This window comes from Pogona vitticeps, chromosome 2, assembly GCF_051106095.1.
Source record: "Pogona vitticeps strain Pit_001003342236 chromosome 2, PviZW2.1, whole genome shotgun sequence".
In the NCBI taxonomy this organism is placed as follows: Eukaryota; Metazoa; Chordata; class Lepidosauria; order Squamata; family Agamidae; genus Pogona; species Pogona vitticeps.
The window spans coordinates 85,201,537-85,214,584 of NC_135784.1; the positions used below are offsets into that span (position 1 = coordinate 85,201,537).

Below are 13,048 nucleotides of genomic sequence, written 5' to 3' on the forward strand. Positions count from 1 at the left end.
AGTATACTCCGCCTCCCTTCGTTGTGAAGGTTTATTCGTTACGATGTAAAGGAAATTTAAAAAAAATACCCTCCCCAATAGGCACATCTGTATTTCACAATGCAAACTGCTTGCCTTTTGCCCCGCTTGCTCCCAATTAAAAGAACACATATATTTGTAGCAACTACTTTGCTCAAAACATGACGAAGCGCCACCCCTTTGGTTCGGACAAAGTCGCGAGGACTCCCGGATTCACCGCCCCGCCCCTTTCCTCAAACGCTGTCATTTCTCAGCCAGTCACTGTTCAAGATTTGTGCTGCTCGTTTTCATTCGTCGGAGTTGCTCAGGGGCGTCGTCCAATCGGATCTAAGCTCCGCGTCTCGCGCGCGCTCCGAGAAGAGAGTCGCGGCTGACTCTGGGAAGATGGCGGCCGGGAGTGCTGCGGCCTCGGTCGGGGCTGGCTTTGCCAGCGCGGATTTCTCGGACCTGCGGGAGATCAAGAAACAGTTGCTGGATGTAGCGGAGCGGAGCCGGGAACGCGGCCTGCAGCATAGCGGGAAATGGTGAGGCCAATGGGGCCCAGCTAGTTTTCTGTGTTACTATTTAGGGCGCCTAGTGGCTCCGCCTCCCATAAGGGAAGAGGGGGGATGCTCCGTGCACGGGAGCAAGAAGTAAGGTTGGCGGCGGTGCCTGCATCTTGTTGACCTTTGAGGCAAGGAAGGCTCAAAAGTATCCTTCGCCCTCCAGATGTTTCTTAATTGCTGCTTCCATCTTCCTTTGCCATTGCCTAGACTCGCTGTGGCAGATGGTAACTGGAGTCTAGCAACATTAGGAGACCATGGGTTCCCTAGCTCTGCTTTGAAATAAAGGTGTTTGCCTTATGCCATCTTGCTGTTGAGCAGGCGTGAACTTGTAGTGGTGGTGAGGGAGGGGGTGAATGTCTACAAACCTTTTAGAGAAATCAAGATTGATGTTGCTTTGTGAAGACTGTTATTGTGGTAGGTGATGTGATGGATTTGTGCACGGTGTATATGTGTGAGTTATGTCAACACTGCTTGCTGGGATGTCTATAGCATGAAAAAAACGCACCTACATGTGTGTGTGCCTGGAATGAATTGCTGTGAGCCAATTTTTTTTCAGTATGGTGGATTTTCTTGTTTCAGGGCCTCAGAGCTGGCTTTTGCCCTGGACCCTTTGCCTTTGAATGAGTTACCTCCTGCACCTGCACTCACAGAGGTACGACATGAACGCATGGAGGAGTTGTTGCTGTAACAGCCTGGAATCATGTGAAGCTGCCAGAAAGCACAACAGTAGATTTGATGGTAGCTGAAAGCAGTAATGCCAATAACGCCCATATAGCTCCCATCTCTTTTGCATTTTTAGCTATCTTCTGAAGCCAGAAGCTATACTCTAAATCAGTGGTCCCCAGCCTTGGGCCTCCAGATGTTCATGGACTTCAACTCCCAGAAATCCTGGCCAGCACAGGTGGTGGTGAAGGCGTCTGGGAGTTGTAGTCCAAGAACATCTGGAGGCCCAAGGTTGGGGACCACTGCTCTAAATAGCTTTGCATAGTGATCTGACACAGATACCTATTTTGAAAGAATCTTTTCAGTGGTAGCTTCCCAACTGCTAATTATCCTTCCCAGATATATTTGCTGATGTTTTGCTGCCAAGTAAATACAGTGGTGCCTCGCTTAACGATATTAATTGGTTCCAAAAAAACCATTGCTATGGGAAACATCGTTAAGTGAAACACCATTTCCCATAGGAATGCATTGAAAACCGGTTAATCCGTTCCAATGGGAACAGATTAATGTCCTTAAGTGAAAATCCCCTTAGGAAACATCGCTAAGTGAAACAATGTTTCCCCAACGGAAAGCCATTCAAAAGCACTGAAGCCAGCTTCAATGCTTTTGAATGGCTTTCCGATGTCTGTGTTTGCTCATTTTTAAGTGTCTTCCATTTTTGTGAAATTGATATATTAAGATCCAGAAGAGCATTTATCATCTTCCCCTGAAGTGTTCCTTCCAGAAGAGTTTTAGAAAAGCATGCAACTACAGTAAGCTTTATTTCTCTCTCTCTCTTTCTTAGGAAGATGCTTGTGACTTGGATGCTTACACCCTTGCTAAATCTTACTTTGATCTGAAAGAATATGATAGGGCTGCTTACTTTCTCCGAGGTTGCAAGAGCCAGAAGGCCTATTTTCTGTATATGTATTCTCGATATTTGGTGAGTTAATAAGATGAAGCAGTCCATTTTCTCTACTTTTGTCTGTTTTTTCTTCATGGAACTGCAGCTCTGTGTATGTGTGTGTGCAAAAAATAGTTTTCTTCTTTCTGTTTCTAGTGGCTGTTGTCACAAATATGTGAATATAGCATAATATGACATCATTCTTAAATTAAGTTTTTGTTTGTTTTTGCAGTCAGGTGAGAAGAAAAAGGACGATGAGACAGTTGATAGTCTTGGTAAGGAACCTGAAACCAATCTTTCATTCAGGTTTGGTTTTTCCCACATTATGTGCTGTTTCTTCGGTTGCAATTACTTCTCTTTAGCTAGGCATTCATTTAAACATTTCAAAAGAGATAAAAAAACAAGGTAAAGCTAAGATCAAACCTATTGCTTTCCCCTTTCTTCCCTATCATTTATTTCTCGGTGTTTAAACTGGTTTAACTTCTCTCTATGAGACTCTATGGGAAGTAGATTGGAACGGGTCCTGGTGACCCAGCAGTAATTTTGCATCTTAAAGGCTCTTCCTGTCCTGAGACTCCCAACAACTTCTCGACATTGAGGGAGCCTTGGAACTGGAAGGCAGAGAGGAATGGGAAACTTTCTATCAAATTAAATATTACCATTGTGGGATGATGTCATCACAATATAAACAGTATCACTTGCACAGTATAAACTGTGCAAGAGGATTCTAGCTAATAACTAAATTGTGTGTAATACATGTACATTTTTGCCTTTATGCACATATGCAGAGGCTATCACAGAACTTAAATACATAAAGTCTCAGAAGTCTTTCATTAAGGTCTTCATGTTATATTGTTTGAATGCCATGTCATAGACATATTATTTATCATTGTAAAAGAACATATTGCACACTCCATTATTTTTCCATTTTTTCTAGAAAAATGGCTTTAGAAAAAATGGAGAAAAACCTCGACAGTATGTAATTACTAAATGTGACATTGCACAGAGCACCAAAGGTAGTTCAGATCTAGAAATATTATAGCTATGTCATCTTCTTACTAGCTTGAACTGTAGTAGAGCCAAGTAGTGTATTTTTCCTGATTCTTTTGTGGGAGACTCTGGGATTGCCTAAAGCCTTAAAATAAAAACAGTGCTATGTGTAAGTTGTAAAACACCTTGGATCCAGATACTGTTGGGGTAGTGTGAACTTCTCACCTAATCTGGTGGTCTTCATACATATAGACTGAATGCAGAAATTAGATTAGATTAGGCATCTTTCAGTCTCGAGAGACTATGGTAATGTACTCTGAATAGAGGACTTGGAACAGCATCTAGTGTGGTTGAGAAGGCCAATTCGAGAGTGACAATCCCTTCCACACTGAAGACAAATACAGTCTATTCCCTGTCCAGCTCCCTGGTTTTGCTAGTTGAGGGGCTGCCTCGGCCTGCTGGACAACTGTCTCTTCAAAATGGGAGAGGCCATGATGCACCACCTGCCTCCTGGCTGAACGCTCAGATGCCAAGGTTTCCCATCTGTTAAAATTTCTGTTAATGCAGAAATTAGTGATAAGAGATCTTATTTATTTATTTATTTATTTACAATATTTTTAGCCACCCCATTACCAGTGGCTTCTGGGCGGCGTACAACAATATTAAAACTTTAAAACATTAAAATAGACAATATAAAATATCCTATATTAAAACTTAAAACATTAATATTAATAGGTCTTGCTGCTTATATGGCCAGCTAGAGAATATTGTTTAATTAAAATGCTGGCTAAACAGAAAGGTCTTTGCCTGGCGCCGAAAAGCGAAAAGTGTTGGAGCCAGGCGGATCTCTATAGGGAGGGCATTCCAAAGTTGGGGGGCAACAGCCAAGAAGGCCCTATTTCGACATGCCATCCCCATCACCTCTTTCAGGGATGGGACCTTCAGAAGGGCCTCCTGGCCTGATCTTAGAGGATGGGCAGGCTCGTATGGAAGAAGGCGGTCCTTTAGGTAACCAGGTCCTAAGCCGTTTAGGGCTTTATATGTCAGAGCAAGCTCTTTGAATTGGGCCCGAGCAGCAACTGGCAGCCAGTGTAAATTTTTCAGAACTGGCGTGATATGAGTCCGTGTGGCGGCACCACTTACCAAACCGCGCAGCCCGGTTCTGTGCCAGTTGCAGTCGCCAGATTGTCTTCAAAGGCTGCCCCACATATAGCACATTGCAGTAGTCCAGTCTGGTTGTTACCAGTGCATGAGAGTGACTGCTGCCAGGCTCTGCTCATCCAGGTAAGGGCGAAGTTGATATATTCTCCGCAGCTGTAAGAAGGCCCCCCTAGATACCGAGTCCACCTGGGCTTCCAAGGTCAGACCGGGGTCAAGGAGCACCCCCAAGCTGCGGACCCTGTCCTTTAGGGGGAGTGTAATCCCGTCTAAGGCAGGGAAATGGCCCTTTAACCTATCTGGAAGGGCACCTACCAGCAGCACTTCTGACATATCTGGATTGAGCCTCAGTTTATTGACCCTCATCCAGACCATTATCGAGTCCACGCACGAGTTCAGAACAGTGACTGCCACACCTAGATTGGTAGAAAATGAGAGGTAGAGCTGGGTATCATCAGCATATTGCTGACTCCTCAGCCCAAACCACCTAATGATCTCCCCCAGCAGTTTCATGTAGATATTGAACAGCATGGGGGACAGTATAGAGCCCTGAGGAACCCCATGACACAACTGCCATGGATCAGAGCTACTGTCCCCCAGCACCACCTTCTGGACTCGATCAGCCAGGTAGGAGCGGAACCACTGTAAAACAGTGCCTCTATACAGTGTGATGTATAGAAAATTGTCTTGGGCTTCTGTAACTATTTGTTCTGGTGTCAGTCTAGAAATACTGTTAATGCTCTGAATGGGTTGATTTTATGCCATTTGGGTGAAGGTACTAAAGATACTAAAAACTGGATTGCTCTATTTCTACAGGCCCCCTAGAAAAGGGGCAGGTGAAGAATGAAGTTCTGAGAGAGTTACGGGTAGAGCTCAGCAAGAAACACAAAGCCCGAGAGCTTGATGGATTTGGCCTCTATCTGTAAGCATCTGGGAGAAACATGGTGTAGGGATGGGAATGGAAAAGAAATGCATAGTATTTTCATTCTGTATGATGATCCTCTCCTGAGCAGTGTGTCAAAATGGTTCTTATGATCAAAAATGGAAACGTAGATCTCTGAGGCTTGCAATGATATTTGGTATAAAAAGCATGCAAAGCTAACATTTGAATCCATAGTTTGTTCTTGGCTTCTGATTATTGGATTTTGGGGGAAGCAACAAGCCAATAGGCCTGATTCAGATGTAACATTAAATGGAAGAATGCTAGAGGGTCCTTACCTTTTTTAGTTGCTCCTCTTGATAGGAAGAGCTAAGCGGCAGTAATCGGCGAGCTTTCATGAATATGTTGCTCATAAAACAATAAGCCAGAATTCTTAAAACTATCCCAGTGTATTAAAATGGGGCATGATAATGAGCTGTTGCCTTGTAGTTTTTATATTTATCTTGTCAGGTATGGAGTTGTACTGCGAAAGCTGGACTTAGTGAAGGAAGCTATTGATGTCTTTGTTGAAGCTACCCATGTTTTGCCTCTCCACTGGGGGGCTTGGCTGGAGCTTTGTAACTTGATCACAGACAAGGAAATGGTAAGCTTGGAGATTCTCAGATGGGATGTGCATGATAATTCTAGGCCTGGCCCATGCTTTCTTGTATAGTTTGGTCTATTAACTATTAACAGCTCTAGAATCGATGATCTTCATGTTTGTCTATGTGATTCAAAATCAGGGTGGTTTAGCTGGCAAACATTAGGTAGCTTAATAGCTGAGGTATATACAGTACATTAATCTTTCCCAAAGATCCAGTAACGTGAACAGTTGGATAGAGTTTACCCCTTGTTCTGGCAGTCCTTGGGGGTTGCAGCAAACGCCTTCTCTAAGTGTGTTCCTCTTCTGTTTGGTTGTTGCTGCCAGCTGAAGTTCCTGTCCTTGCCAGATACCTGGATGAAGGAGTTCTTCCTGGCACACATCTACACGGAGCTGCAACTGATAGAAGAGGCATTGCAGAAATATCAGAGTCTTATTGATGCTGGATTTTCCAAGAGCACTTATATTATTTCCCAGATTGCGGTGGCTTATCACAACATTAGAGGTCAGTGACTCCTTTGAGGCTTGACCGGTCTCGTCTTTAGTTTTCTGATGGGTTTACTGTAATGCCTGGCTTTTATTTCAGATATTGATAAAGCTTTGTCCATCTTCAATGAACTAAGAAAACAGGACCCTTATAGGATAGAAAATATGGATACCTTCTCTAATCTACTCTATGTCAGGGTAAGTATCCTTTTCTCGCCACCAACATGCATGCCATCACACTCCTGCAACAAGCCTCCAATATGCATACAATATCAGTAGGATCCTAAGCAAGTTTTCTCAAAAACTGTTACCACTGAATTTAAGTGGGACTTATTCTCGTTATTGCCATCTAGATGGCGCTCCATCTGTCCAGAATTGCATGGAGCAAGGACTGGGCTGGATGATATACAAGAAGCTTTCACATCTGTGTTGGGTGAAAGGAGTTTATTTTAACCAGGATAATAGGAGGTTTGGGTCCATAATGAGTAAAGATATTAGCAAAGAGACTATGAAAGAACAAACAGCTGCAAATTATATGAAGATGGTATGAACCAACTTAGGTTGTTTTAGATGTTGAACGAAATTGAAAGAAGTGTTTCCTTTGACTTGTAATGATTTCCAGATATCCCAAATCACTAATATTCTGTTACCAGTTTTTGCTGAGGACTGCAACGTAAAAGTGGGTAGCATGTTTGAGCTGCTTGTTTCTGCTAGTACATTTTAAAAGATAGTGGTTTATACTATAATTTGTGTTTGATTTCTAGCCTGATGGCAAATTAGACAACATTCTGATGCCTTTGAAGGGCTTGTTAACCAGACCCAGAGCTTCAGCCACTTAAGCATTGATGTTTGCTTTTTACTGGCATATCCTAGCTAGACAATCCAGTGATTGAATTTGAGGCTTGAAAATGCTCCTCCTGCTGCAACAGTTTTAGACAAGTACATTTTTGATCCTTGTAGCTTCTGTCTCCCACTGTAAGGCTCATGCTTATGACCTTTTGGCATCCTAGGGTATGAAGCCAGAATTGAGCTATTTGGCCCATAATCTATGTGAGATTGACAAGTACCGTGTGGAAACCTGCTGTGTAATTGGTGAGAGATCTTCCTTCACACTTGCCCAAAGAGGGGCTGGAGGGGTTCAGTGGTCATATTGCCTGTGAGACCATGTGAACTGGGTTGTTGTTCCCAGTCTTGGGTTATCTTTTGTTCGCTCCCCATTATGTCTTTACCTTAGGAAATTACTACAGTTTGCGCTCTCAGCATGAGAAAGCTGCCCTCTATTTCCAGAGAGCATTGAAGCTGAATCCTCGGTATCTTGGAGCATGGACTCTCATGGGACATGAATATATGGAGATGAAAAACACATCGGCAGCTATCCAGGCATATAGGTGTGTATGTGTGTGAACAGGTGCTTTCCAAAATGAAGGGTTCACTGAGGCTTCTGACTATAGTGGAAAGTGCTTTAGCAAGATCCTTATTCAATTGTTGTTCATCTCTCTTCACCCCGTTGCCATGATTTTCTTCCCAGACATGCCATAGAAGTGAATAAAAGAGACTACAGAGCATGGTATGGACTGGGGCAAACATATGAGATCCTCAAAATGCCATTTTACTGCCTCTATTACTACCGGCGGGCCCATCAGCTCAGGTAACACTACTGGCCTCAGTATTCTTCCTACTGTATTAAAAAAACCCAGTTATTTATATTTTTAAATTGCAATGTGTATTGTTACAATTCTTCTGCAAATGAAGAAATGTGTATTTTGTAGCAGGCTGTTGTGGATTTACCTGAGATGGAGGATTATAGCTGTCATCTTTTAAAAATCTGATTGACATAGTTGGTCCCCAAATTTAAGGTGACATTGGGATGTCATACAGATAAAAGAATCTCTCATGGTTTCCAGACTGTGCCTGCAGTCCAGTTCAAGGGGGCAAGTGGGGGACAATCAAAATTTAAAATAAAGCCTTGAAACCTTAGCAGTAGCAGAACTAAGAATCTCAGTGTCACAGACTCTTTATTTGATTGCTCATTTTCGTGGACCCATTTGGTGTCTTCAAGGTGGCTCTTGATTTCTGAGTCAGTTGGGTCTTTTTGTCACCTAGCTGGGTGTTTTGTGTTTCTCACAGACCCAATGATTCCCGTATGCTGGTTGCTCTTGGAGAATGTTATGAGAAATTAAATCAGCTAGTAGAAGCCAAAAAGGTATGAGAGGGCTCAAACACACAACAGACGGGCACGCGGGCTAACTCAGTGGGGCTGTTGGGCATTGCAGATTTTTACGCCAGACTGCCCTGTGAGAAAATTGCCTCAGTCTGTGCAGCATTTTTAGAGAAAGGACTGAACAGTGAAGGTACATGACTGGATCATAGGTATCAGGGAAAGGAGCCAAAAATGCTTTGAATCGATTTCTTCCACCCCCTATTTATCAGCTTGTGTGGGTTGAGTATTATGATAGGGATCATTCCTTCAAATGGCATTCTGCTTCATTCTGTCTAGAGTGTTGCCTAAAAATTAGAGCTATTTTCTTGGGGTTAATTTTATTGGAATTAGAATTTCTAAATCAGTTTTGCATTATTCAATCTTAGATATGCTGTAGCCTATTCGCAGCCACCTATACGAGAAAGGAGTGTGGCAAATATGGGAGCATATGCCCTTGAGTCTGAGTAAGACATTTCTCTTCTGTTTGACTGTGGTTCCCTTGCAGTGCTATTGGAGGGCGTACGCTGTAGGAGATGTGGAGAAAATGGCACTGGTGAAGCTAGCAAAGTGAGTAATTAACCGTGTTTCTGTTTCTTTCTAATTGTGTTGGGCTTTCAACTGTGGGCTAGCAGTAATATTGACATGGAATATTTCCTTACTATTGTGAAAATAATTGTTGGAAGTGCCTGTGCATGGCAGACAGAGATATTAAGGCATTGTTTGAAGGCTGTTTTGCGCTATAAAAGCAGTTTCTGTTCAGTAGACTCTGTAACATTTGTCTAATCACAGTTGAAATTGTTTGGGTAGCACTTTCAGTTCTGTCCTGGAGATTTACAGTGGATAAGTAATTCCTGCTGTTGTAGGGTTTTCGTGCTGGCCAACCCAAGGATATTGTCTTGTGTTTTCTTTTCCCTCCCAGGCTTCATGAGCAGTTGAATGAATCAGAGCAAGCCGCTCAGTGCTATATCAAGTACATCCAAGACATCTACTCATGTGGGGTAAATTAGTTCCCTATGATTTTACAAATGAAAGAAAAGAGAAGTGGTCAGATCCTAAATGCCTCTGTCCTCTCCTAGGAGATAGTGGAGCATCTGGAAGTGAGCACTGCCTTCCGCTACCTTGCACAGTACTACTTCAAGTGTAAACTCTGGGATGAAGCCTCAGCCTGTGCACAGAAATGCTGTGCCTTCAATGATGTAAGTAACCAACGGTTGTCAGTGTGAACTCTCCTACTGAAACCCAATGCATATTCTGTACTTCTGCCCACAGGTGGTGTTAAATCACCATCTTTAAGCTATAATGTGATGTAGGCAGAGAGATCCTCCTGTTTGTTCTGGCTAAATGATAAGAGCAAGGTAACCTGTGAATCACTCTGGCTTAACATAACAAACAAATATAAAGCTGTTCTAAGAGATCCTGCATGGATTTTACCATGGCTAAGAAAAAAAATATATGACACAAAATAATGATAAAGCAAACTAGGCATTTATTAAGTGTTTCAAACAAGATTTGGAGATTTTTTTTAAAAAAACTGAAGCTAACACATCAGGCTGGCATGATTTTAACTGTTATGGTAAGTCAAAATCAAGTATATCATAGCCATAAACAAAGATGTTTTCCCTGTTATTAAATGTCATTTTTAATATATGCAAATTGTGTCTTTAGAAGTAGTAACAAGTAAATGTAAGATTGATGCTGCTTCTCCAGTGTTTTCTTAAAAGGAAAATAGAGCCTTCTTGAACTCTAGTGTGCTCTCAAACCCCCTATAGTATACCAGCACTTGCAAATGTTTTATGTTGGGTTGTCATTTGCTGAAAAACAATTTACTAGCTGAAATCCTCTTGCGCAAACTGAGTAACTTTGAGAAACAAATTGCTGTTACTTAAAAAATCTCTGCAGGCATTATCTGTTGCTTGCTGGGTTGTGTGACTCAGTATGCGACAGGAAAGAAATGTCTATGTAGATTTCTTAATTGTGCAGCAGGATTTCAGCTGCTAAATAGAATGTAAATCATAGGTAGACAATACACAGGGGATTGCTGGAGGCCTTCTCTGTGGTACCGAAGCCCTCAGATGCCTCCCACTTAGTATGGCTAGAGTCCACACAAGAAGGGCTTTGTAATTTCTTTTCTGCTGTTGTCATGCATTTTCTTCTTGCTGACACAGTTTTCTTTCTCCTCCAGACAAGAGAAGAAGGGAAGGCCCTCTTACGGCAAATCTTACAATTGCGAAACCAAGGGGAGACGTCGTCTACAGAGATTGCCACCCCTTTTTTACTTCCTTCTTCACTTTCTGCCAACAATACCCCAACACGCCGTGTGTCACCCCTAAACTTGTCTAACATTACACCTTAAGGTGTGCCTGCCTCTCTAAGCTGGCCTGAGGAGAAAGAGTAGTCCTAGGGGCAGCCAGGATGCTTCCTCCTTGTGCTGCCATTCTAGTGAAGGTTTGGCAGTCAGTGCTGCCTTCAGTGGAAGGCTGAATGCTGATCACCAGTGGTTGGGAATGGGATGGCTCATCGACTGTGAACCTTTGGCTTAGGTAATAGCCTGAGTGAACTGAATCCACTCTGCTTTTCCTCGATATTCTCTTCTAGCTGGTTTGACTTCTCTGTAAAAAGAGGAAGCCTCTTTCCATACCTTACAATTTGATGGAAGTACTTTTCTGCTCCTCTTCTTCACAACATGCTTTTTCCAGAGCACCCTAACTTGGTCATTACTTGTATGTCAAGAAACCAGCAGGTTAGGAAGGGAAGTGTCTGTTTCATCCTTAGTTGAAGATGCCAAGGAAAGTCCTTGGACTTCAATGTCCTCATCCTTTCCCTCTGGTACTTTTTAACTGTGAGCACAGGGACTTTTTGGAGTTAGGAGACTGGTAGAAAGAAGGAGATGGGGCAAATAGCCTAGTATTTTTTGTCTTTTTAAGTACAGATATGGAAATGCACAGGTGAAACAACTAATAACTGGCTTAGACCCAATGCCAAGACGATACAGTAGCTGATGCTGTTGGGCAACTTGGTAGCAGAATGAAATAATGGACGTGCTGTGTGTTTTTAAGGTAGTAAGCCAATGTTGTCATTGCGTGCCTGTAAATAACAGAAGAGGGAGGGTGTTTTGGAGGATGATAGAAAAATCCGACTGTACTGTAGACAGTGTAATTTGAGAATTAAAATAGGAATGTTTCATTTATGAGACTACAGATATATATTGGACTGATGTGACAAGTTCTTACTTCATCCCTCCTCCCATGTTACTGGAATTTGTTTGTAGACAACATTCAATTTTAATACTTTCCACTATTGCTTCCTTCTACTGTATTTATTTTGCATACAAGTACAGCCTAGTCCTTCTCCCCACCCCCACCCCTTTTGTTGCCAAGAATATTAGCAGGAACAGTGTGCCTTGTTTCACCAATTCTTTTCTGTTAAATCTGAGATCATTTATTCTGCAGTATTTAAATCAACGAGAAGAATATAACTTGCCAGTTGGGACAGAAGGTTGATTGGAAGAAAAATAAGATGGGGACACCAGCTTTGGAATTAATAATGCGCCTATCCATTCCAGAATCCAATTTCATTGACTGAAATTGAATTTATTTGTGAACAACATAGGTTCGAGCTCTAAGGATCATGTTATTGAGGGAATTTCTCTGTAGGACTCTTGTGTTTCTATAATTCTGAAAACTCGAGATCTGTGAACAAATGTTTAAGTGTGTTGTGTGCTTTAGTTTCTTAAACTGAGCCACACACTTTGATTTTAAAACTATAAAAGTCCCTAGGATGGTTAAACAACTGTGATGTATAGAAAGATGATGTAGCCACCCATTTTATATTATTATCTTTCAATATTTGGAACAAAAGCCCTGTTCTTAAATGAGGAAAAGGAAGCTATTGGTGGGCACATTGAGTATTTTATTGCAACATGATGTTTCAAGCACTGCACTGTGATGGATCAGACTTCATATTGTCATGTGAACACAAATGCTAATAGAATCTGCACCAGAGACGGACCAGCACTGATCAGACAGCACCAGCCATCACCACATACAGGTGCAGGAAATAATGTGCAAAAGTATAGCCAATCCAATCCAATCCAAGTTTAAGTTTATTGTATTAGCTAAAAGCCGTCACAAGCAAAAGTATAGCCATTTCTAGCTAAGCAGTTGTCATACCTGCAGCTACCATGCAGATGTAGCTTTGTATAGTATAGTATACTTTGGAAAACTGATTCCAAGCTGAAGAGTTTAGTGTTTCTTTTTGTTCACCTTAGGTGCTAACAATCCCTTCTTGAAAATTAAAAATATCCTTTCATCTTGTGGGCTTGTTCATTCAGTCATTTAAAATCGGATGCCTGCATGGCTTGGTCAATTAGGTGCGTGGCTGCAGAGCCAAGGGTTGGGAGTTTGATTCCCCACTTTTCCTCCTCTGAGTAGAGCCAGCCTGTGTGGCCTTTTGCAAGCTGCACAATTCTAGGGCACCCCCCCCCCCCGAAGAAGGGGATGGTAAACCAGTTCTGATTATTCTCTAC

The 13,048-nt window shown here is 42.2% G+C and overlaps 1 protein-coding gene across 1 annotated transcript; it reads left to right on the forward strand.

Moving 5' to 3' along the window:
• Window positions 1-341: 341 nt before the first annotated feature.
• CDC23 (cell division cycle 23) lies at window positions 342-12,836 on the forward strand. Its single transcript, XM_020790042.3, has 16 exons — window positions 342-542; window positions 1,143-1,215; window positions 2,071-2,208; window positions 2,402-2,444; window positions 5,134-5,239; window positions 5,708-5,840; window positions 6,165-6,342; window positions 6,424-6,521; window positions 7,334-7,415; window positions 7,558-7,711; window positions 7,852-7,971; window positions 8,451-8,526; window positions 9,029-9,090; window positions 9,443-9,521; window positions 9,600-9,719; window positions 10,706-12,836. Exons 1-16 carry the CDS (start codon window positions 403-405, stop codon window positions 10,874-10,876), a joined length of 1,773 nt encoding a protein of 590 aa, XP_020645701.1. The 5' UTR covers window positions 342-402; the 3' UTR covers window positions 10,877-12,836.
• The last annotated feature ends 212 nt before the right edge of the window (window positions 12,837-13,048 follow it).